This window comes from Phaethon aethereus (assembly GCF_964289735.1).
Source record: "Phaethon aethereus genome assembly, chromosome: 1".
Lineage (NCBI taxonomy): Eukaryota > Metazoa > Chordata > Aves > Phaethontiformes > Phaethontidae > Phaethon > Phaethon aethereus.
Genome location: NC_138575.1, coordinates 97,505,483 through 97,531,708, shown reverse-complemented (window position 1 = coordinate 97,531,708; position 26,226 = coordinate 97,505,483). Strand labels below are relative to the sequence as shown.

The window sequence follows — 26,226 nt, the reverse complement described above, 5'->3', positions numbered from 1 at the left end:
TGAAGATATGTAAAAATTACAGAGACAATGTACTCAGACCTTCTTGCTACAGATCAGCTTTGAAGAAACCATCTCGAGAGCCAAGCAGCAATGTCTGCCTCTGATTTTGCTTCTCCCCCCCCAAGGTAGACTTCGTACAGCAACAGATGCTTTTTAATAACTTACAGTGAACGTCAAAGACAACTGGTTCTGACTGTATTGTTTTCTGGCCAGATGGTCCATAATATGTCACAATGCAAGAAAACTTGGCATTTGCATCTTCCTTTGTTGGCATGTACTGAAGAGATGAAGTCATGGTGAAGAGTCCAGTTGATCTGTCCACAATTTTTTGCAAATTTATGACCACGACTGAAAAGGAAATACTGTTTCAGTGTCACACAGACAGAATTTGCAACCTTTTTCCTACATTTTGTTGCCTGGTCTGTATTTTTTATCAGGCTGCAAACATGCAAGCAACATGACAAATTACCCATGAGACTGTACAAACAGTTTTCCTCTAGTACTGCCACTGATGTATACCAGAACATTTTATCAACAAGGTACTCCTAACATACTGCGTATTTTAAATAAAATCAAAACAAAAAACTAACTGCAAACTGGTGGGTTTTTTAATACAAATCTCAGCCTAATTTGTAAGACAGAAAGGAGGCCTCAAAGTGCTGGCAAAACCAAATTTTTATGATAACATTTATACCTTAATTTTGTAACTATTCTCTACTTTATGGAAGGTAAAATATTGTGGTCTGAGCAGCCTGTCAAAATCAAAGTTGAAAGGGAGAGGGGAAAAAAAAAAAGGTTCTTCTTAAATATCCTGGAAAATAAATACCTCTATAAGGAGACAATGACCTGGATGGTCCAAACCGCAATATGACATAAGTGTGAGATTGAGACAGTTAATGCCTTATAAGAAGTTGGAAATTAGATACAGGTTTCTACTAGCTACACAGGTTCAACAATAGCTTCGCAACAGCATTAACAAAGGCAAACCTCCTCCCCATGATGTGGTTTTCAAGCTGGAACTGAGAGAGAGACATAATACGGCATAGCTTGTGTACTCTGAAAGGCCTAGACATTTCCTTCCAGTTTCATCTTTCCATAGGCATAGTTTTACTCAAAGGAACAATACATTAGACTAAAGTAGAGCAACTCTTATAAGGACAGTTCTTCGTGCATGTACTTCTCTGTGAATTCAGGGACATTGACCATTACTGAACTGTACCTTCTTCCACGGCCTGCAACACTCTCCCATTTTTGTACCACGTAACGTTGCCTTCGGGGTAACTATCTCTTGCAACGCACTCCCCAAGCTGCAAAACAGATAGGAATTAGTCGTTGTTTTTCTCCACTATGTTTTAATATAATACTATTTTTGCTTATCTGCTTGGGTAAAAATTTCTAGAAAGTTCAAATGCACAGCCCAAACCACTTTTTTAAAAATAGGACAAATCCCATCAGTGAGACTTAGGTACAATTTGTGAAAGGGTTCGGTGGTGAGTCTAAGATCAGGATGGCCCCTGTTTGCAGAACCAGGCAGGGCTAATACAGTAGTGGCAAGGGAACTGCTCTGCACTCAGGCTGGCTACAGACACGATCTCTCACAGGCAGGTGTGCACGCACGCACACGCACCCTCTCTGAGCCTCAGTCCATCACCTCGCTCTGCCTCAACTGTAAAGGGACTTTGGGCGGCCATCAGGCACATAAATTTGAAGGAGAATGCTGCTCTTACCATTTGTAGCTTCTCTGTTTCTAAGAAGTCTGCTTGATGTAAGATTTCTGGTTGAGAGGGTTGTTCTAAAACATAAATAGGATACAAGTACTAGTGAAGGGAGCACAAACAGCTTTTTGAAAAACAAAAAGTTACTGAAAGGTACATGGACTTTGACACTAAATAGAACAATCTGGCCTGGCACAGTCTTACCTATGCTTTGCCATTAGAAGAAGAAAAAGTGAGATACTTCTACCTCAGTATTAGCAAATGGATTGAAAAGGAAAAACCATCACCTTAAAACTTGTCATACCTTCCATAATGAATTCCATGCATTCGGACAACATATATTTTAGCCAGGCAGACTAGTTCAGCACCTGGGAGGAGAGAACCTGATCTAGCTGATTTATATGATACACATGCTGGAGGAAGAACCAGTGGTACAGAAACTATAGCAACAGAAAAGCAGCTTTAGTGTGGATATTACTGTAGCTGAGCTGTCACGTTATAAAGGAACAAATACAACCTAATCATTCTTCTAACATTTATTTTTCCTAACTGGGATTGTTACGTTTAAGAAATTCAGATTATAGAGATAAGTGTAATTACTTTAACTGATTCTGAGTTAGTTACGACTCTCTTAAAAAAATAACCTTTTTCTTCCCTGCCAGTATGTCTTCTTACTTACTTTTATTATGGTAGATAGACCTCTTAGCTTGCCAAAGTGGAGGATCTATCAGCATTTCCATCATAAAAAACTACTTTCTAGAGACTATATAGCTTGTCTGTTAAAATAGTTTGGCCTGAAGCCTGGAATGCAAATCTTTATCTCCAAAAGAGACAGTTTTCCCCACAATTTTAAAAAAATAAGGGGGAAAAAATAAATCAATGTTTATACAGTCAAAGAAAGCCTCTACACCCTAGCTATACTGCTTAACTAAGCATACATATTACATACTTTTACAGACTGAAATGTCCTTAACTATGACAGCTTACAGAAACTTTTTCCCAAATCAAGCTCCCTATGAAATAATGTATGTATGCCAGTAATCCCAGCCCGAAGTGAACTTCACACCACCTTGCCAGAATCTCTACACACTGATGAAGTTCCTAATGTGCAGGTGCACTGCTCCTGCAGTCACAAAGATAGCAAGCCTACATGTTTCCACAATAATCCATTCGCTCCGTGTGCACGTGTGTTTGTGTGCATGCAAATGCACAGATATTCTTTGCTTGGAAGGCTACACCAGGATGGAACAAGAACAGCTCAAAAGGGAAATGAAAGCCAATAAAAGAAGCTATTCATCTAACATTTTCCAACAACTTTGCTTGTGGCAAAAACCAAAAACAAACAAAAGAAACAGTCAAAGCTATACACCACCACAATTTCTTCAAAGGGCTAATAAAGATTATTTTTTATTTTTTTTTTTTAAGATATGTGCATGTTTATTTCTCTTTTGTTAGTTTTAAAGGAAAAAGGTTAACCTATTTTCTGTAAGAACCTGTCAAAGACAAAACATTTTCATGTCAATTCAAGCAAATGAGGTTTTACAAGACCATTAACAGGCCTTCTGGTTCTGATTTTCAGGTCCCATAAACAGGCATAGTTGGCTGCCTGTCACAGCCACCAGCTGATCAAACCACAAAACTGCAACACCCTCTCCCACCTCGGCTTCGCTTCCTTTCATTTCTCATTTCTCCCAGGACTGGTTTGAGAAGACCTACCCCATGCTTTGGACTCCCCTTGCAACGCTCATACCAAGGGAAAGGAAGGACCTCCTGCTCCGTGGCCCCTGTGTGGCTCTCCTTATTTTGGGTGCTCTGGTGACCAAGCAGGTGCTCCGTTGGGAGCCCACCACCTGCCCTCCCAGAGCAGCCTCCAAAAGGAAACACCGGCTGCCAGATGCCCGCAGCACGTGCACCACTATATAAAAGACTTATTTGGCATTTACTAGCTCAGCATCTAAAGCAAGAAGACATTTTAAACTTGCCAGCAGCAGAGCCCACTTTGGTGGGTTTGCACCTTCAGCACACTGCTTATCTCTCAGCTTAAAAGCTTGCCAGAGTACTTTGCAACTCTGTACAGGCCCTGCAATAAGGGGGTCAAGAGCTCATTGCCTGCAAAAGCCAAGCACCCGTGTAGCAGGAGAGCAGCTCGCGTCTGCGGGGCTGCTCCGCTTTGGAAACTGGCCATTTAATTCCAGAAAAAAGATGCTGACAGGATCCACCTGGAAAGCTGGTAAGAGCTTGTTTGAATAGTCCAGTGAGTGAGACTGGCAGGTGGTACCGCTGCAATGAGCCATTCCAGCTCGTTAGTTCTGAGTTAATCAGGTAGCACAGCTGAGGACGTGACAAGCTCCAGTGAAACTCAGCTTCAGTCATGACTTCAGCCGAGTTTCAGGTACACAAGATTTTGGTTTATGAGGGTTCGCACTGCTGCAGCCTAGCTCCGTATCTGTGATTCACTGTGTTGGAAACTACGCCGGTTAAATAAATGAAGCTTGCGGGCTAGTCTTAACTCTTTTGGAATTAGAACAAGCAAGCAAGCACAAAAAAAGAAACCTCCAAAACCAGACTCAAGGAAGTTAAACGCAGAGAAATGTTAAGAGAACCCTAAATAAAGTTGTGAACTCAAAACTGAAAAACTGCAAAGGTGTTTTTTTCCTTGCAGTGCTAAGTCAGCCATATTACATGCATGGCATCCTCTATTCTTATCCTCCTTAGTAAATAGAAGCTTTCTCCATTCGTATTAATGCATACAATAAAGCATACAAGCTGTGCTCCATGGCTGAGTTAGCATTGTGTTAATATTTAGTACAGTACACAGTAATTCAAGCAGTTAGCATTTTGTTTCATCATATACCACTGTCTCATCTACATATTTACTGCTGTGCGATAAGTAAACATAGTAATTCTTTATTATTTCCTTTGAAGCGCTGTGTTTGCTATGCGTGCTCTGAGCACGCTCCTCCCTGTTGTCATTAATTTGACTGTTCTTGCAGTCAAATTGAAAGTGAAATGAGGGAAAGGAATTACTGTTGGCTCCTAATCTAGCTTCAAACTCATTTATGCCACTGACAAACTGCTACCTAGATACCACTGATGACTCCCTGGCACCTTCTCTCTGAGAGAAGAGTAAGGGTGCCCTTCAAAAACATGAATTCATGTTTTTCAAGCAGAAGTGTCATCTGTTTGAAACTGCCCATCCCTGCAAGCAATGCATTCCCACAATAGAGACTTATTTGACAGCGTACACCTGCATCTGAAGAGCAACAAAGGCCAAAAAAAGCCATATAAAAACATGAAGCTGAGGAAGATATCCATCACAGTCACAGGGCAGCATTTACAAACGCTAACCTTGGCCTCAGCAGCCCTGCGCCCCTAGAAAAGGGGTAACAGCCTCCTCCACAAGCTGAGTCAGGGTTTGAGGGATTACATGTCTGCTCTGAATCAGCACCAGGAGGAGGCCAGGTTTGTCCATGCTCTTGTGCGGGCTCAGAGCACTGGGGTTTGCGCTGTGGATCAGCCTTGCAATCGGTTTGTAGCGCTACCAAGCGCTAATAAATTTTGCTGTGCACTAAAACAGAACTGGAGACTGGTCTTCCTCCTGATAGCTCAGCGTGGGACAAAGTAAGTATATGGGGCTAGAAACTCATTTTCCAGCCTCTCACTGTCTCACAGTTCATACTGTTGCATACTAGCTACTCAGAGCTGGTTAAAACCTCGCCACTGATGTAATCCTGCAGACCTCACACAGTTAATGCTTCCCTCCTGCAGAAGAATTCACTCAGAGAACAAATGGAAAATAATCAGTGCTAATTTTATATTTTTCATTTCCAAGGCCAAATGACATCACATAAGTGAGTCATTATCAAAGCCTAAAATTCTCTTTGAGCCAGCACTTATCATGAATAAACTGCAAGTGCAGGCAGTCCTGTTACGTAAATGCCACCAGTAGATTACATTTTTGAAAGCTGCAGAAATTTGCTAGTCTTAGTAACTTACTCAGCCAAACTTACTTTCTTGGCTTTAATCCTTTCCTTAAACAGAAGTTTCCATAATTTACGATTCAGATGCAGATGAATGCTAACGGTAGTAACAACTAGATTTACTTACTGAAGACTTTGACTATCGTTGGCTCTTCAGAAACATCATCTTCTGTAACTAGCATACATACAAATCTCTTTTCATCGCTGATTCTTGCATTCTTGATGGATAATGTATAGTTTTCTGAAAGACTCAACCTGTCTTTGTAGTCTGGTACATCATCATACTGTACATTTTTTTTTGTTGATGATCTGAAGGCAATAAATACTGGAGATCCATTTGGCATTTCCTATAATAAAAAAATAAACATCTCTGTTTTGCATAAACACTCATTTAGAAGTTCCTGAAGATCTGCAATTGGTACAAACCCATAATTTAAAGAAATCTGAAAAGTACATCAGATTTTTTTTTTCCCCTGATTAATTTCTGCTGTACAAACAAGAAATTCAGTGTAATACGAGAGCTAGTTTGACTGCCATGGTACACACCAAGAATATCATCAGTAGAAATAATTTCAATCCTTTGGCTCAATCTCAGCATAGCATAAGGCTTTCTCTGATGAAGGCTGGTGGTTCTGGCATCACCTGCCTCTGTTTGTATGAAAAAGTATTCGAAATAGAAGCATTTGTGAGCTAGGCTTCCTTTTTTTCCCATCATTGTTTTACATATTCATATTGTTTGTCTGGGATATTCAGACTTCATTCCAAATGCAGGATTTAATCAGGCATAACTGCCTATTTTATTCTAAATTAGGTTTTAGCTTTTTTTTCCCCCCCTTTGTTTTTAAAGGACCCAAGAGCTTATGGAATGGGAATATACATACAATCAAATATTGTTATTTATGCACCTCAGGATAATCTGCAAAAACATCATTTTCTAGACATCCTCCTAGTATTAGTAAGTATGCAGTTGCCATGTTGCCATCCTAAGAAGGAATACAAAGTTGAGAGCCTTGCACAAACCTACCATATCAAAAATTTATTTTTATGAGAGAAAAAGTTAGAGGCTGAGTTCTGCAGGATTTCATCATCCCCCTCTGTCCCACCCTGAGCAGGGACAGACACTGTCTGCCTTTAAATAAAATGAGGTGAGAGGCTGACTCAATCTCTACGTTCAGTATTGTGCCGGGGGCTGGAAGAGGTTTTCGTTCCTTTTTATCCCTTGCACCTTGCAGCACTGATGCGAGTAGTGTTCCCAGCACAATACCTCAGCTTGACTGCAGAGCCCACAAAAGCATGACGATGCTGTGAGATGAGATGAGTGGTGTCGGAGCCAGGCAGGGAGCAGAAGGCAACAGCCAAAGTGAAGTTTAAATTCCCTTATAGTCTTTCTTCCTCTCCCACTTTTAACTCTTGGATTACTCTAGATATCTGTCACACTGTAAAGAAAGCTTTGCCTTGACTTGAAGCACACAAAATTGGAGGTCAGGTGCAAACGCGCTCTTAACTCCATAAGCCTACCCAGTGCACGAGCACGTACAGGTAAACGCCAAAGGGAGCAACACCTGCTCCTGCCACGGTACCAGTCTCCCAGCGCCCTGGGGCTCTCACCAGCAACCTGAATCGCTACTCTCAAGGCAGCAGAGCAGAAAACGGAGTTCCTCCTTCTTCCAATGAAATAATCACCCGACCAAAAAAACCTAAACCAAACCCTCCCCCTGCTAAGAACAAGTGTTGCCATGCTGGGAGCTGCCCAGGGAGAATGGGCATCACTTTCACTTGGTTGAGTGGGCTGTGTCAAAAATTTCATACAATAGCAATCGAACAGGATTTTCTGCACATTAGGTTTCGTGTCCCTTTCGATTTAGGAGAAGCTATAATATCTCCACTTGCTGCTTGGTACTTGTCAGAGATGAGCAATCCAAATGCACCAGAAAGAAATAATGCATTTCTTTTTCTCAAAATAGCCTTGCATCTTCATACAGATGGAATTCTTCCCAAGAAAAGTCAGCAGACTAAAAAGCACATTGCAAAATGTAGGCCCTGCATCTTACGAACACTTATATGAAACAGTTTCACTGTCCCTTTTAGGGAAACGTTCTCCACAGACTTCTGACTTCATTTCCCAAAACATGCCTATGGAGCAGGAACTCTTGAGTGGATGAGGGCTGCAAAAGCTGCAGAATTCCAGGTCCAGGGAAAGGAACCAGGGGGGATTATGAAACATGCCCCATAGCAGACCAGTCTGCTGTAAAATAGGCAGGTGGATGCCATTTAAAAAGAGAGAGAGAACTGCGTAATTTTAAAGTCACTGTCAGATTAAATATCACCGGTTCTTGCTGTTAACATTTTGGTTTGAGCATGAGAGGAGATTTAAATGAACTCTCCAGTAGCGGGAAAACCAGTTGTCTCGATGTCAGTCTGAGAAGCAAAAGGGTTTTGGTATCCTGACAGTTTCTTCCATGTATGTTTCCAGGTTTCATTTGACTTTGATACGCTTATTCTCCTTTTGGCCCTGGATACCGATCGCATATAGAAGTGGTGCATCCTGCAGTGTTCCCACTGAGCGTTGGCGTTTTTGCCTCCATTCTCCACACACTAGAAATGGCAAAGTGAAACCACCAGCAACTCTAGTAAGGTCAGCTCTGCCCTCTTCTTTGCTGTGCACTAAACAAACTGAAGCATGAAACAGTATGGAGTGACTGTCAGATCAACCAGACCGGAGGACAGCGCTTTCCTAGGCATGAAGCATGCCCTGCTTCAGGCAGCCTGCTTCAAAAGTATTCAAATGTACAACGATGGCTCCGTCAAGCGAGTGAGACACCACTGGGTAACATGCCAGATCTCTAATACAGGTTGGCAGAGAACTCCCGAATAATTATTTCTCTTGAACTATGAGATTAATTCCTCAAACCTCTAATCTATGCTTAGCAAAATTATGCAGATTGGAATCCTGCAGTCTTACAAACACAGGAATGAACGTCTTCACATCCGAGGCAGAAATCCCATCAATTGGAGTCTTGTAATCTCAAACACAAAACACACACATCATCTTGTATCAGCTCTAATGAATGTAAAGGTAAGCTATACTTACATATTTCCATTTTCCAAACATAAGACCATCTGGTACTTCTAGACGACAAGGCATAGTAATAGTATCTCCATATACTGCATTTACTGTGTACAATCCCAGAGCTAGAGGAGAAACAGAAAGAGAGGAAACAATTTTAAGTATTTTCTTGAATTCCCATATGCTAGTCAACATTTGGTTCACAGCTATTACAAAAGCAGAGACACGTCCCCCGTAAACGGGTATTCTGCAGCACGTAGGACTTATCCCCAAACCTCTGACAAAACAGGATTCCTGTCACTAAATTCATTTACATTTTGACCTTTTTGGACCCATGTTTTCTGCTGTAGTTAGCGGGAGCCAAATGGATTTCCAAAACGGAACTGCACCCGCTCAACTGCATAAACATGTACAGAACAATCAGTAGCCACAGCTATTGTCCCAAACTTAAAACTTGAAAAGGAAAATCCCTGAACCTTTATTTTCATCTGAAGAACCAGCCGTTCCTGCCTAGAGAGGTTATGTTGCAACGCAGTATTGTGAGGAGGCCAGCAGACAAGTGATATTCTGACTGCTGCACTACATAAAAACTTAAACAACACTCTCTTTCTTTTCTAAGTGCTAGGTTCCCTTAAACCTGGGAAACAAACTATTCTGCACATTTAGATTTTGGAAAAATGAAGTTAAATGCTTCTATGAATTATTTAAGAATAGCTTTTTTGGAAACTTCAGCACAATTTTGTTGTGCTAATGCATACAAATTTACAGAATAAAACTGACCCACTTATTTTCATTGTTCAAAACACGTGAATTGAACAAAAACAACAGACCCTAAAGTGATGAAATCTTAAAACACAAGGAAGTTTAAAGGGGAAGATGTTACGATTTGGTGCATTTGCTATAATGCAACTTTGCTTTGCTCCTATTTTCCGTAGTCCCCCCTGCTCTCGGTGATGCTCGCTGCAGCTTACACTGGAGGGAGGTTTTGCCTCTGGTGCTTGCCCGGTGTTACTGAGCAAGTGCACTGGCTGCCTGCTCTCACCCACAGTCTGTGGCTTTTGTCAGGGTCTTCTGCCCAGAGACTCAGAATCTCCCCCTTTGTTCTCCCTTCATTTGCAACTGGAGCTACAAAATCAAAGGCCTGCTGCCAAAGAAACCTTATTTAAGAGAGAGCAGTAGGATGCTGCTGTAGAAACACCCAGGCTTCTAGAGACATTAATTTTTCCAGAGATTCAGCCCTTCTTGCTAGAGCTGGAGAAAGCAAACCTGTTCCCATGCACCCCCAAAAAGACCGCAGCCCCCTTATCTCTTCCCGAGTCCCGAAGCAGCCACTGGCATGACCTGACAATTCTCTTGCTTTCTGCATGTGTGCACTCTATAGGGAGGTTTTCTCAAGGGATTTTTTTGTCTTTAAACAAAATAATGTATTTTCAGAGTCAAACATCAAATTCCTTGTCTACAATTTAAATTAGAAATACTCCAGTGAATTCTCCTCAGGTGAGGACTTCAGAGCTCACTGTTAGCACCAGCTCACATTTATCATTTGTATGGCAGTGATGATCAGGATGTGATTTGTGCTGCATGGAACCGCACAGAGAAATAGCATTCCAAAATCCTACCTTAGAGAAGCCCACAACCTAGACTGCATTACGTGGTAAGGCAGAGAAGCAGGCAAGCAGGCTGGAGCTGCATGGACTAAAGGAACGCAAGAGATAACAGGCACCACTACCCGCACATTTCTTAAACTTTCTTTCCTTCACACCCCTCCTTTTCAACTAAACAACTGCTAATCTTCTTCTGATTCTGTTATATAATTAGTCACAAATGTACTTTAGGTACATCATTCACAGTATAAGGACAGCATGCTCTAATGTGCTGTATGGATCACGAAGACCAGCTGTTTTCTAAACGACAACAGCAGTTGGTCCACTAGATGGTGCTGAGTAAGTGCAATTTCTAAAAATGAAACAAAATTTTTTTTTAAGAAATCAGCTAACTTCAATTTAATGGAAATAGGGCCGATGTTTTACAAAATTAAACTATAAATGGAAGTAAAATTCAAAGCTTGAACAGATTTTTCGCTTAGCCCTCTTTTGCACTCATTCTCATTCTGATTCCCAGGAGGGGGACAACGCAACTTCGGCTTTGCAAGTTGAATCCCAATTTTCATTTCTGCTGGAGCTAGAAACAGTCCTTTTTGGTTCCTCTCTCCCATGGGTAAAAATTACAAGAGACTTGCAAATATATATTCAATTAGTAAGCTGGGTAGTACCCGTTCAAATTCCAGTCAAGTGCCATTTAGCAATTTGAAATTCTGTAACGGTATTTTGCATCACATGGAATAACAGAAACTGCTCCTCCTGCTAACAGATATTCCCTGTCATTAGGGGAAAACAAAAAGACACTGTGGGATCTGTAATTCTGTAAATCTGTAATTCTTTCCTAGGCACCCATTTAACCCCTGCAAGTTGCTGAGGTAACAAGTATACACTACCAAAGATTTGACAGCCAGCCTCACCAGGGTGAATGAAACTGTTTCTGGAAAGGATTTACATTTATAGCGTTCGGAGCAGGTAGCTGATGAATGGCCTGATAAAGACTGGCCTGACTGTCCTCTGATTTTAGAAGAACTCTTTCATTTGAAAGGCATTCTGTAGGATGGACACCCCACCACCACCCCCAAATCATGTCTTGCCATAAGTTGTGCCTAAACTAAAATCATACAGTTTTTTAGGAATTTGTTAACATAGAACCAGAAAGACACAGTTTTACTTCAAATACAGAGAAATGGTCCTTAGAAGCATACAAGGGGTCCTGGTGTAAAATTTTCTCCTCCCATTTCTGTAGCAACAAATCTAGGACATTTAAGAAGTGTAAACTAGTTGAATAACTGCAAACTTTCACTGCGGGAACTGCAGTAAACTCCGCAAAACAACTTGGCAAACCTATACATTTAAGAAACAAACAAACAAAAAACCACCTCAAAAATCTGGGAATTCCTCTCTCTGTTGCTATTAGATATATTTGTAAGATGGTGGGATGAAGAAAAAAATATAAGAAAATGATTGCTTAATGAAACGACAGTGCTTACCATCAACCATCATTTTCTCACAGCCCTTGACATAGTTTTGCAGCTCATTCTAAGAAAAAGAAAATGAAACGAGGATCTACAAATACATGACAAATTGTTCCATGCCCTAACACAACACAGGGTCAATGTCAAGGCCCTTGTACCTCATTAACTGCAGGAGGGCGCAAAGGCAACTGTAGGGAATAACACTACAAGAAGTCACGGGACATCATGCCCTGCTTTGCTGTATTTCTGATGCACCTTTCTGTAGCTAATTAAGAGCTCAGCCAGATCCCCTGCATGATTATCAGACGTCATCTTCTAAAACTGAACTAGCACTGTTAATAACACCACTAGATCAGAGGCAGGATAATTCAGAGGCAGGATCTTGTCCCACATACGCCGGGAGAAGCTCTACTTGAACTACTTGTGAGTTACACCTATATACCAGGTTAATCCAGCTCGCTTTCCTTCCATGTCTTTACATACAGGCTGAGGTTTTTAACTCATTTCCCCAGCTTTGATCCAGCGCTGAAGAAACTCTGAGCCAGATTAAACCTTTCCACGTCGGTTCAGACACGGAAAGAAAGCAAGCAGCATCAGGAGGTGTGACAGAGAAAGATCCCAGCAGGACATTGCTAAATTGAGATGGCATTTGCTGTTGATGCTTTTAATTACAGTACTTTCCACGTCCCCATGGCAGTGCTAACTGGCATCCTTCTTTGCCCCTCTCTCTGCCTCTGTTTCACAAAGGAAGAACCAGACGGCACTCACATTATTTGGGTGACAAAACAAAAAATTCTGACCACTTGATCAGAGGCTTAAAGGCAGAGGAGGTGCTGCTGTTATTTTAGATACTCACCAAGGGTATATGGTGCAGGTCATAATTTAGACTAATTATTATTTTTAAATCAACACGATCATATGAGTAATAGATAGAAGGTGAATATCTAAAAATCAGGAAGCTGATGTTTGTCCAAGGAAATAACAAAAGCTGTAGGAAGCATGTGGAAAGCAGCCATGTTTTCTACCTCTACCTTCTATTTGAAATGCTGAATATTTTTCTTGCCACAAACACCTTTTCTAAGTGCTTAAGAGTAACATTTTTGTGACAAATGATGTAAAACAGAACAAGGCCTGTTCAAACACCCTTTAGATGCAAGATTCGTGGGAGACTATGAACCTGTATCTGAAAACTGTGACTAGCAGAGGTACTGCCCGAAACTCATCCTCACTGGCCTGCTCAGCTGGCCCATAGCACAGCTGACTTCCAGTTACTAAAGCAAAGGAAAACTGGGCAGCTGAACCTCCCTCAATAAGCTGGAGTCCACTGATTTAAATGAAGTTTTAGATCTACAAAGCTGTCCTGTGTTCTTCTTCTGTACCTAATTTTTCACCGCTGATGCTTCTGCCCCAGCAGGTTCAGCGATGATGTGTTCTATTACATTTTCTGGACCCAAGGAGCAAGGTCTCATTACCAGAGAACAGCAGGACACATTGGCTGCTATAGCTCTTTGCAGCAATCAGCAGCAGCAAACACGGGAGGTCAATTAGCAGCTTCTGGAATGGAAGTGTCCAAACCCAAGAACTATTATGTCTATTTAGTATCTACTTCGGAAACTGTAGTTAACTACTTTGGAAAATCTAAGTTAGGATTAGCACTTCAAATCTTTACTTGAGGTTTTGGCCCTCCCATCTTCTCTCTAGGTACTTAATACGTTGTGGGACATTAAAAAGCTTTGCCTCGTGAAATAAGTATTTTATTAAGTTGTTTGCTATCAGCTCTGAAGCAGCAACAGGCAGATTTTTCTTTCTGCCTTCCACTTCCTCAAGGGATTTCAGCTATATAGGCATAAACATAGTTCCTCTTGAGCATCCACCTAGGTACCAACCTAAATGGTTGGTACCAGCCTAAATGGTGTCATTCAGGAAATGTCAGTATTTCACAAAAATAGTAATTACATTTTCTTAGGATTAGGAAGTAACCTTTCAGAATCATAAAATCATTTGGGTTGGAAAAGACTCTTAAGATCATTGAGTCCAACAATTAACCTAAGACTGCCAACTCTCCACCACTAAGCCATGTCCCTAAGTGCCTTGTCTACAAGTCTTTTAAATACCTCTAGGGATGGTGACTCAATCACTTCCCTGGGCAACCTGTTCTAGTGCTTGACAAATTTTTTCTAATATCCCATCTAAACCTCCCCTGGCACAACTTCCCCTGACACCTACCTCGCTACAACCTCCTTTCAGGGAGTTGTAGAGAGCGATAAGGTCTCCCCTCAGTCTCCTTTTCTCCAAACGGAACAACCCCAGTTCCCTCAGCTGCTCCTCATAAGACTTTGTGCTCTAGAGTCTTCACCAGCTTTGTTGCTCTTCTTTGGACATGCTTTTATTAACAGTACCTTTTCTTCTTTTTCTAAGACAAAGCAGTATATGAATGACAGCTGGGTATTGGTACAATGCAAAACGGATTAGAAAAAAAAAAATCTCTCCAGCTTCGAATGAGGCAAGACTTGACAGCAGGTACTGTCCCAACTGTTGATATTGATAATGCCTTAAAGTGGATTTTAACACTGAAAAATATTTTCCATGTAATTAAAAGCACTATTTAGAGAAAAATTTAAGAGACTTCACAGAATCACAGGTTGGTTGAAGTTGGAAGGGACGTCTGGAGATCATCTGGTCTAAACCCCTGCTCACGCAGGGCCACCTACAGCCATCTGTCCAGGACCATGTCCAGGTGGCTTTTGAGTATCTCCAAGCATGGAGGCTCCACAACCTCTCTGGGAAACCTGTGCCAGTGCTCAGTCACCCTCACAGAAAAAAGTGTTCCCTGATGTTCAGAGTTAAGTCCTCCTGCATTTCAGTCTGTGCCCTTTGCATCTTGTCCTATCACTGGGCACCACTGAAAAGAGTCTGGCTCGGTCCTCTTTGCAGCCTCCCTTCAGGTATTTGTACACATTGATGAGATCCCCCCGAGCTTTCTCTTCTCTGGGCTGAACAGCTCCAGCTCTCGCAGCCTTTCCTTGTCGGAGAGATGCTCTAGTCCATCATCTTCATGGCCCTTCACTGGACTCTCTCCAGTATGTCCATGTCTCTCTTGTACTGAGAAGCCCAGAAATGGATACTCCACTCCAGATGTGGCCTCACCAGCACGGAGCAGGGAGGAAGGATCGCCTCCCCCAACCTGCTAACAATACTTTGCCTAATGCAGCCCAGAATACCATTAGCCTTCTTTGCTGCAAGGGCACATTGCTGGCTCGTGTTCAACTTGGCGTCCACCAGGACCTTTTCTGCAAAGCTGCTTTCCAGCTGGCTGGCCATCTTCCATGCTTCATGGAAGTTGGACTTTTCAGACAGGACTCAGCTTTTAAGTATTTTTTCTCCCTCTCTGTTCCTTCCCTGGCAAAAAGTAACTTTTTCAGTGAGACATTTAGTAAACTTTAAAGATATTCACAGAACTGATCATGGGAGCAGAGAAGACAAAAATACAGCAAATATGTCATGGACCTAGTTTCCCTACCCGGGCCTGATAAAGTCTGCTGAAAAAAGGGGTAAGTCCTGTATGGATATAATGAGACTTTAATAATCCTTTTTGCCAAGCCACAAGAGCCTGGGAGCCAAACACTGTTCAGTCTTGAGTCTGCAAACCTCTGCAACAGAGGCCCAGGTGGCATTTTTTCAACAAGCTCATCCTTGTGATCCAGCTCACTTTACTGAAAACAAGCCTCTTCACATGAGCTACAACAGGCACTCTTATGCACAGCTCACACAGACGTGCCCTTGGTCATTAATCTTCTGACATAGCACAGAAAACACAAGAAACACTTCAGGATGTCAAAAAACTGGTTAAAGCAAGAAAAAAAAAAAAAGGCATGTGTTACCAAAAGTCACACATATGACAGCCCCCGTTTCAGACTGGTGGTTACGATCATTCTCTGTTTCACATGCTGGGCATGAAAATAGGGCAGCAGGGCAAGCACTTCCAAGAAAATTCAAGCCATTATTATCTTCATCATACAAGTATGATTAAAGACAAAAGAGTGTGTGTTTGTGGATATGTTATCTGATACAGGTTATATAAACAGTATATTGTTTCTTATCTCTACCTATTTAAATAGTGAAACGAATTCAGATGTGGGCGACTAGGACTTCAAAAGGAGTATTAGTTACAAAAGAATCATCAATATTATCCAAGAGGAAACTAACTGCAGATAAACGTATCCAACAGTGTTTAATGTAATGTACACTTGTAAAACAACATAACAGAACTTGTTGAAGGGTTTCTTGTACTTTATCACAGCATTCCTTCAATGAGTTTTAAACACTGAATAATATTAGAGCACAGGCAATTTTAACACCACAGGAAAAAAAAATCCTTTATCATCTTATAAGCACTGATGCAATGGACAGCAATTACCCTTTGGAATCGCCACTGCTAACTTGCGCTCTTTGAAGATGTGAAGTAACTGAATGGGAAATGCACATTCAGGGTTGTGGTTTTTCTTGGGAAGACCCAACTCAAAACATGGTTGTGACTCTGGAAGATCTTGAGTTCTCTTTTGACAAGCTGGTCAAAGAAACACCTACTTAACTCCAAAGACACAAATAGCCAAACCCGCACAAACAGGAGAACTTACGTGCTTAACACCAATTTTGGCAAGTACTCAGGCAGATTAGGGAGATGGGGCTTGCACCCAGCAACACCAAGGCATCAGGCAGTACACATGAGGAATAGGCAGGATATTTAAAGCTAAAGAGATACTGAAAACACCAGAACTGGAAAGCAGGCATTAAATGCCATCAGAATTCAGCTATCATTACTCTACACAAAGCATTACACTTGTTTAAAACACCCAGAGTTTCTCCTTATAAATGAGGAAAAAAATACGAAAGGAAACACATCAACACTTCAGAAATCTTCTCTCCTACGAACACTTAACAACTAACATGCCCCTATGCCTTTCAAATGCCATACAAATTAAATTTTTTCCTTATCAGTACAAAGAAACCAGCTATAATTCGAAAGTAGCTGAGATAACCTGTCCCATCTGACCAAGGCTGCATGGGCTCTATCACCTTAGCAATAAAGAAATCCTCAGGCCCCTCCTCCATCTCTGGTCAAGACGACAGAGGCCAATGCATGCATCTCACTGGCGTTTTGCTCTCCAGTTCAGCCAGTCATGCACTGCACGCGATGAAGAGTTTTCCTACACAAGCACGAAACTTGGCTTTCTATATGACCCTAAGTGTGAGCTGAAGGCTGGGGCCTCCATGAGTTTAGTTCCACAGCCCCACGGAGCACTTCAACCACAGTTTTCAAAGTCCTACAACATGATCAAATAAAATTCTGGGTGCTGTGTGCCTGTTTACAACCAGACTACCCAACCGCTGTTTATTTCACTGAGGGCTATTTCTGCTCTACGATTTCAAAACATCCAGCCGTTTCGGTATTTCAGTGGCTATTTCCCCTGCTTCCCACACCAGATTACAGCTTTTGCATCTGTATGCTCCCTTCCTGTAAGCTTTGTTTGTAGCTTGATTTGGAATGATTTTAGCACAAGCTTTTGAAAAGATTGAGGGAAATTTCAATCTGCAAGGCAGAGCTCTTAGAAAGTTACGGCTTTCCAAGAGCAGATGGGTTTGTAGTAGATGCCACAGTACATAGTTGACAGGGGTGATCATTACTGTAAGCTTTTGTCGTGGTTTAACCATGCTGAAACAAGGGCAGCTTTACCCTAGGGAGGTTCACACTGAGCAGTTCTCTGAACATTTTCATCATCCTTGCCGCTAAAGGACCACACTGAAGAACATAATACAGAATAAAAGCATTTTCAGTTTGAACATACAATTTATATTGCATCTGAATAATGATGACTAATAACCTTTTGTCAGCTTAGGAACTTTAAATATCATATATAAAGCAATAATCATGACAGTAATCATAATAAGAATCTAGAATTTTTGATAGGTACGCAAAAGAAATTTGTACATAGTCATACTCCTTTCAAATTTGAATGTCCATCATTAAATGCATTATCGTTGTCACTTAAAGTAAAATAGATACTGCTTTCCAAGTCAGCAAAGCTTTCAAACTAAAAAAGCTGTTCCTAGCATCAGCTGCTGCAAAGCCTGAGACCAAACGGTCAGTTCAAAGCTTAGTAACTGATGCAAAAAGCTACCGCAAAATGAATAACTTGTGTCGGCACATCAACATTCCTACTTTCCCACCTCAGCCTCTCTTCCCATGCCCAGCTCCAAGACGACAAAGGAAACTGCTAAGACCAATAGCTCTGAAACAGGACCAGCAAAGCTCTGGTTTGCTTGGCAGCAGTAAGTGCATCTCTGCTTTTTAATCCATCCCCTTTTAAATCAGAAGGCTCCAAAATCTACTAAAGAACTGAAAGGAAAACCCATAAAAGCCACTGGTGCCTTTGTACCACACGGGCTATAGCAAAATTTTCCTTTCAAAGGGAAAATCCTAAGCTTCTTTCCACAAACCACCACCTCAAAACATCACCTGTGATTGTCAATGGCCTTCTAATCACAGTATTTTACAGAAACACTTGCTTTTGGCTCAAAATTATGTAACTATTTCTGGACTTGGTGCTAAATCCGAAACCAGTCAGATTTGTTTTGCAGGCTGATTTATGGGTTTACATTTTCAAGTCCTTTGAGTAAATCTTACAGGTTTTAAAAAGTTACATATATAGTGGTGTTGCTGTAAGTTGGAAAAAATGTAGTGTAATTCCAAGCAGATAGGACTTAGGGAAAAAGACATCTACCCACTTATAAATGCTTGAATTAGTATAAGGCTAGCAGAGACAATGACTAAAGGAACTATGACAATTTTTTTTTTTAACATACTGGAAAATTGAAAATAATTCATTAAAATAGTTACCAACATATGATGTAATTTTTTACAAATGGTCTGGCTCCTCTGCCAGGGAGGTGAGTTGTAGCTTACTGAAGTTTGACAATACAAGCTATCTGCCAAGAGATGAGCAGCAAATGTGGGAAAACAGTTTCTCTGTCACTACTGCAATGACTTTCAACTTTAGAGAGTACACCTAATTAGGCAAAATAGGATCAACGAAGCCTCTGTAGCTTGGTGAAACTTCTCATTCTTTCTGAGGTTAGCCTCTGGCTGCTCCTGCAGCATACTTCTGTTATGCTTCTCAGTTGCCCTTGCAAAGCACTTTTCCATTTGTTAAAACTATTCCAAATGGTTTTTATCTTCTCATTATGCTAGTCAGCAATGCTGTTGTGTATACAATAGCTTAAAGGGACTTAAAACTTCCTATTAAATCAAATAAAACCTGTAGCTCAAAACTAATTATCTAAAATCCTCCATTATATTTTGCTATGAATCCCTTTATTCTTTTTTAAAAAAGGACAATACACAGCATTCTAAAAAAAAGCTGGCCCTCTTGCTTTTTCATAACTTCATATTGACAGCGTGGATCAATATACCCCACAGGTTAATAGTGCAGAAAAAAACCACATAAATGCTGAATAAAAGGCTAAACAGCGTGTATTTTTCATATCAGAACTATGACAGATTTTTTTTTGGTACTCTAAGTAAGAGTATATTGCCCTGTCATCTTAGATTTTAAGTCAGTGTCAAGATGGTAGTGCAGAAGACCTTCTGAAAAAGGAGGCTGAACTTTTCCCACTTGTATCCTTCCCCTTGTGCGTACTGCTGCTTCACTGCAGCGAGACATCCGGGAAATGGGGCTGCTATTGTGGTGGCACCGGAGCAGAGTGAGCAAAGGGAGCTCAAAGCTGCTGGGTCCTTCCAGGGGTACCTGGAAGCAAACAGACTGTTTTTCATAGGGTGAGACACCTGGGCTCCCTTCCTACCACAGCCATTAACCTCTTTCCATCAGCCTGCACAGGAATAAACCAATGAGAAGAAGCAACCTCAAGAAGACACGGAGGTGGTCACTGCATCCCACTTGGTCAGCTGCTGTTTCTAGGAAGGTGGAACCACAACACCGTGTTAAGACTTCACTGTGATCACCATTTAACAGTAGTGGACCTCAGTCCCTGACCCAGGGTGCTTCTCTCCAACTATGGAAAACACAGGGGAAAAAAAGTTTTCTTTCACACACCTTATGGGCCACATACACCAGTAAAGTATATGCTAGCTTGCCTATATACAAGTATCCCTTTTAAGTACAGACCATTAGATTTTGGTTTGTGAGGATCCATAAGCAGGGAAGAGGATGAGGAACAGACGGACCTTCCATATACAGTTGTAGGAGTTCGGCACCATCTAAGAAATGTATGCCTTATTGATCTATGGTCAAACTCTTGCATCAAAAGAAAGGAAAATTAGTTCAAGCAAGCCCCTGGCTTTGGAGAAGCAGCTGATAAGGAGCATTTTCTTCTTCCTGGCATCAGCCAGATGAAAGGACGCACACGGAGGCTACAGCACCATAGGAAAACCTGACCCTGAATCCACTGACTCCCAACCAAATACATTGAAGGGCTTCATGGCCACATTGGCAGAGCCAACAGCAGCATTAATGCTACTTGGTTTTCCTCACTTGCTTTCTGTGCTTTTTCTACTTCCACTTAGTGAAAATTGCATGGTTAACATACCTAAGGCTTGCCAGTGCAGTAACAGATAGAAATTATCCATATCTCCACGCTATAAAGGCAAATATAAAAAGCCCCCTGAATTTCTTGATAAGTGAAAGCTTAGTAACAATTTATATTTTACAAAATATGTGCTTTCCAAAACATATATACATTTCTTACATTTCTTTAAGCATGAAGGAGTCTCAAGAGAAAAATCGAAGTACCAGAAAGCAAATCAGAGGATCATTTTGCAAAGTATGAAGGGGGGAAAAAAAAAGAAAAAAGAAAATCACTGATCACTCTAGTAAAAAGTAAATAAGTGCAATGGAAAAAAAAAAGGAATTAGCAAAAACAAGGTAACACACAAAAAAAAAAATTAATGTAGTTAAATCAATGCCACAGCAGTCCTCCTATGCAAAGGAATTTCAAGAGCAGACAGATATTGTTCTAACCACTCTCCACGTCACCTGTCTGCACTCTTCCCACAGCCTTCCTTATAGGAAGATGCACTTCCCTTCTGCCTGTCTAGGATCCTTCCAAGTTGAAAATTAGTGCCTGACAGTTTTCAAGAATGTAATTTTTTTAACCGTGCTTGTTGTTCCTCTACTTCAAATCGTGATTTGCTCTGTCAAGTCATCCTAAAACAAAGAAAAAGGCCAGATCTCTACTACTGAGTAGGTTCCAGATCTGCAAACCTCACTCTCTCCGTTACCTGCACATTCACCTGGGCATTTGCTTCCTCATGCAAAACTACCCTAAGGTTCAGCTCCCCACCTTCTGCCGCAGCCTTGCTATCTGCTATCAGCAGTCCCCTCTGCAGCAAACGAGGTTTCCAGCAAGCAGAGAAGACTGTGGGGAGAAGGCATCATTTTTGCTTCTCTTTCGTTATCAGTGCTCTGAAACATTTGCAGAAGCTCCAACCGTATTCCTTTGATAATCCTGTACACCCCAATAACTAAGAAATAAAATATTTGGTGAATGCAAGTTTGATAGGCAACTTGCAGAACTGCACGATGCAGCTTCCACTGACACTCTGCCGAAACGGGCACCTGAAAGTTGTGCATCCAATACTGCGTATTACAGAAACATGTTCTTCCTACCTGCCCTTCATCAAGGCTGTGGGGTCCACAGCTAATTAACAGGCAGCGTCCTGCCACACTTCCATACCGCAGTGACACTTAGCAGACTGCTTTCTGTTTTCAGCAGTGTTTACTCTCAAAGAAACCAGCTAGATTTCACCAACAGAGCAAATCATAACCTGTGACTATAATGTGTACAGAATATTATTTTCAGTGAATGAGCTTCATTTACTTATGGGGAAAATCATGCACTGATCACCTCAAAAAAAAAAAAAAAAAAAAAGCCTTACGGAAGTTACAACTTTAAAGGGCACAGATGAAGGGCAGATCTATCCTCCCCTAACACTGAGTGGATGGAAAAAGCTGTATGGGCTTTCAACAGAAAATGTCCTGCCCTTCCGAATTAGGGCAGTAGAAAGCATCAGTTTTATGTGCCGTCAGGTGGCTGTGGTTGGGTGGACACCCCCCTAGCTGATGATAGGCTTTTGGCTGCTCCATCTGTTTTCCAACTGCGTTCCCTACGGATAAGGGAGAGGACAAAGCAACGCAGATGAGATGAACACAGCCTCCCTGAATCATCAACAGGTCTTTGTTACCTGGAGACAAGACCTATCATTTCACTGATAGCACAATAACATAGGTGTGAGGGGGGAAAAGCTCATTGAAAGTATAATGCTATAAATCCTTACGATTTATGCTAAAATAAGTGACTGACAGCTCCTCTGAGGCCTTCTTTAGATTTAATGGGCTCCTCAGAGACACGGCTTTTTAAATTTCACAGATGCCTGTAGCCAGCCTTGGTACTGGCAACCGTCTCCTGCTGTAGGAGGATGAGCTGAAGCAGATGTGCACTTTCACCAACTGGAGAAATCAGCATCACCTTCATTTCTGAAAGTTTTGTCTTTGCCTGCCTTTCTTAACCAGCATGCTGAAAATTAACAGGTGTGTCAGCAGCACAAACTGCAAACTATATATAAAAAGAGTTAACATTACACAGACTCTTATTTGATAGTAAAACATAGACACATGGATATGGAAATACGTAAGGCTGGTGTGACTTCAGTGCCCATCATTTCTAGTTGTGGATATTACTGACATGTGCAACAGTATGAAACGCTGTCAAATATCGGGGTCTATTTCCACCACATATGTATTTACATATGTACATGCATATATAAGCTAGCATCTGATGTGCTATTACTTTTCTTCTTTGCACAAATTCTTTATTGTTTTTACAAAAAAAACCCACTGCTTAAAATAATACTGCATATGTAAAACAATGCTAGAAAGGACCACTCAACTGCAGCTCGATCTGGTGGATGAGTTCACAGCTCACAAATGATTTTCAAATATAATATTATAATATATAGGTACTGTCCAGTTATTGAACAAATCGCTGTAAGTCTCAGCTGCCCTCTGGAGAAAACCATGAAGGGTTAGAAAATCCAAAGTATGGTTTCTTTTCATTTTTTTAAATTAATATATGAGTTACTTTCTAGAATTTTAAACTGTAGGCATTGCTTTCTGCAAATGCAGTGTTGCTATAAAGTATAAAAGCAGCAGCATACGCTGTAAGGCCTATCTTTAGCCCCAAAAAGCGTACCAAAGAGGTACTATAAGTGTATGCAAACAGAAGCAATACAGAAGTTCAATCTTTCAAATATTTATGCACATATTTATCTTCAAGAACAAATAGTCCCACAGCATGAGGACTGGGGCACAAAACATCAGCATTACTACTAAAAACCGGTTATGCTGACTAGGCTTCCCTCCTTATTATACATATTGTGGTAACTTCCTGAAAGTCCAGGACCCCATTTATAAGATAACAGAGAGGCATCATCAACTGATTGCTCAGGGACCCAGCCCACACCAACCTTCAGGAACACTTCAGGACCCCTGTGGAGCCAGTTACCTCCAGAGCATAACCCCTGTTCAGTGAGCCCCCCAACTCCAGGCATGCAGCACATGCCTCTGCCACAAATAAAACCCGTACATGGTTTGCAGGAACAGAGAAACTTTGACTACATGGGTAATACGCTACACTGGCTTTAGGGAATGCATTCGCTACATGCCACTCATTTTGACATAGTCCTGAACAGCAGTATCAGAAATGATAGCAGCTGCACAGACTCGGATGCTTGTAATTTTAGATTTCAATGTGAATGGTTGAATAAACAGCAATTCCTTCAGAGTAGCCCGCCTCAGTTAGATGCATGGCTTCCAGCACAGAGTGGCCACACTTATGCTGTCATTGAAATTCGCTATGAACACGTATCTTGGTGTGAAAGTTGGCCGCTTGCTCTAAATACCTGTCAGAAACTCTTTGCAGAGAAGGCAATCATTTTTTAGTTAGCATGACAGCTTCTGCAGTGCATTATGCCCTTGCAAACTGCATTAATGCCCAACTGCACTTTTAAGTACAGTTCAACATGCTGTTTTGACCTACGTGTTTGGGCCATAATTACCAATTTCCTTATCTAGGTGCTGCTGCCACCCGTATGCCACTTCTCCCTGAGCAGGGACACAGAAGACAGGTCTCCAGAGTTGTTACTTTGGTTTGTGGCAGGAGCTGTTACCTGTACGCTGCTAGCTATCCATTTTTCAACACTAACCATGTCCTCAGAGCACCACCATTTTGCAAAAACCGTTGAAGCCAAGGTGTTTGCTACATAGCTCATATGTTGGCCAAGCACACAAGATACTGCAGTGCCAGGCTGACGCAGATGACCTACTGAAAGACAGAGTCTTCATGCGCATCTTTATACCGCAGTACTGCAAAGTAAATGAGAGGTACCTTACTTCTTTCCTAAGAGGTATCTTGTGTTTTCTGCAGAGCAACAGCATTCACACAGGGCCCACCGAGGGACTGCTTCAGCTTTTTCAGTCCGTCACAAGTCGTCCTGCTGTGCAGTGGCTCTCAAAGCCAGCGTGCCTGAAGGGACTCCTGGAGCACCCACTACCTACAACCCTTCCTCACCAGTACTCTGTGTCAAGAGGAATGTGACCGTGCAGGGTACCTGGCAGAAAACACTTCTGAAAGGACAAAACAAGCTCACAGCTACTTCAAGCCAACTCTTAGTGTCAGGAGGGGTGCTAGGATGGCTCAGAGGGGCAAAGCATCTGGCCCCCCAAAAGAAAAACTTGTTATTCTCCCTTTTGTGAGGAAGCAGAATGATCCCTAATAGTCTCCAGCTTCTGTGCACTAATTAGCACACACATTTAAAAAAAATTCTCCTATACCTAATTATTCTGAAGAAATTCTGAAAACTACTTATTAGTTCTGGAATCCTTTTTCCTTTTTGGAGCCAGATGGTGCCCTCTCTAAAACACCAAGGCTTGAGAATTATTTATGTGAGCTTTGACCATGTCTGAACAGCTCGGGGAATGATGTATGTTTTTAATGCCCTGATACTGACAACAAACCTTTTCACTCTAAATTAATGGGAAACAAATGTTGCACAGTGAAGATAAAAGTGACTTTGCACGGTTCTATTCTTTAGAAGTTGCCTTTTTTTAAGAGACCGGGGTCCTTGCAGAAACATCAGTATGGGCTTGTCTGACAGAACTGAGGAATGCCACGGCACATGCGTGTGCTCACGACACATGTGGTATGGGTTGTGTGTCCCTGGGGGTGAATCAATGGTATTTGGGATAGTGCATCTAATTTTTCGCTGGTCTAAATGGGGTCTTGCAAAAAAACCCCACATCCCAAAGTCCCCACAACAAAAAACCCACCAACCAACCAGAATAACCCAGGCCACCCTCCAGCAAAGCAGGGGCTGCCTTCAGTTTCTCACAGCTAGGTATCAGCTTTTTAGGCTGATTTGCTTTAACTTTTTTAACATGCTTTTTTTTGTTTTCTTAAATGCATTTGGTATGCAAATTCAGCCTGAAAAATAAGATATTCACAGTCTAAACCAAATCCACAGAACTAAGTAACATAGTCACATGAAGAGGCTGGGTTTTGAGACCCGCTGCAGGTGCTGGGTATAGCCCCGCTGGAGCAGAGCTTCAGCACACCCCCAGCTCACCAGCTGGTCCCTGGTCATTCCTTCCTGCCAGAGCACAACTGGGACCTTTGAACAGGAATCTGCAGCTTCTGCACACGAGGGCTGTGGATCTGGACCTTCAGAAATACTACTCAAAAGTATTCTTTTTAAAAAAGGATAAGCAAGAGCCTAAAAATACCAGACTTCTGACTTACGGATTACTGTTTTCACCAATGGATCTGAATGCAACTGTGGCAGAGGCGGGACGGGTAGGAAAGAAGCCATGGACAGCTGGCACAAAGAAGCTTTGAATCAGGTGACAGACCACCAGGCTGCAGAGTTGTAAGAGGGTTTCTGCAACACCATTCACGTTATACCCTTGGCATTACCCTGAGAAACCGTTTAATAAGCATCACGCCTCTGCTATGAGGCTGAAATACCAACAAGTCCCTAAAAGTAGCTTCACACCTAAACCTGCCTCCTGTTCACCAAGACCTGCTCCAAGAATTATTTTTCCTCTCTAGACAGTCCATGTAAGTTTCTGAAATTGGCTGCTGCAGTACCGAAGTGAGTCCAACACAAAATTAATATCCATCATAGCTATTTAAAAAAAAAAAATCCCTCAATATATTAGAGTACTCTACAATCAAAACAAGGCACTTTAAATCAAGCTGAATGCATCTGAGGAGGTTTTCATTACCTAGATTTATCTTAGGTACACGTCATTTCTTTCT

The 26,226-nt window shown here is 41.6% G+C and overlaps 1 protein-coding gene across 1 annotated transcript in view; it reads right to left on the bottom strand.

Moving 5' to 3' along the window:
- Positions 1 to 26,226, bottom strand: part of ALCAM (activated leukocyte cell adhesion molecule) — a gene marked incomplete at its 3' end in the record, with an annotated part of 118,939 nt that overhangs the window by 24,680 nt on the left and 68,033 nt on the right. Inside the window, exons 2-6 of the mRNA XM_081996428.1 lie at positions 8,787 to 8,887; positions 5,823 to 6,042; positions 1,728 to 1,792; positions 1,220 to 1,307; positions 166 to 348 (exon numbers count right to left, since the gene is read on the bottom strand). Of these exons, the coding sequence (XP_081852554.1) occupies positions 166 to 348; positions 1,220 to 1,307; positions 1,728 to 1,792; positions 5,823 to 6,042; positions 8,787 to 8,887 (657 nt within the window). The remainder of the gene's footprint in view (positions 1 to 165; positions 349 to 1,219; positions 1,308 to 1,727; positions 1,793 to 5,822; positions 6,043 to 8,786; positions 8,888 to 26,226) is intronic.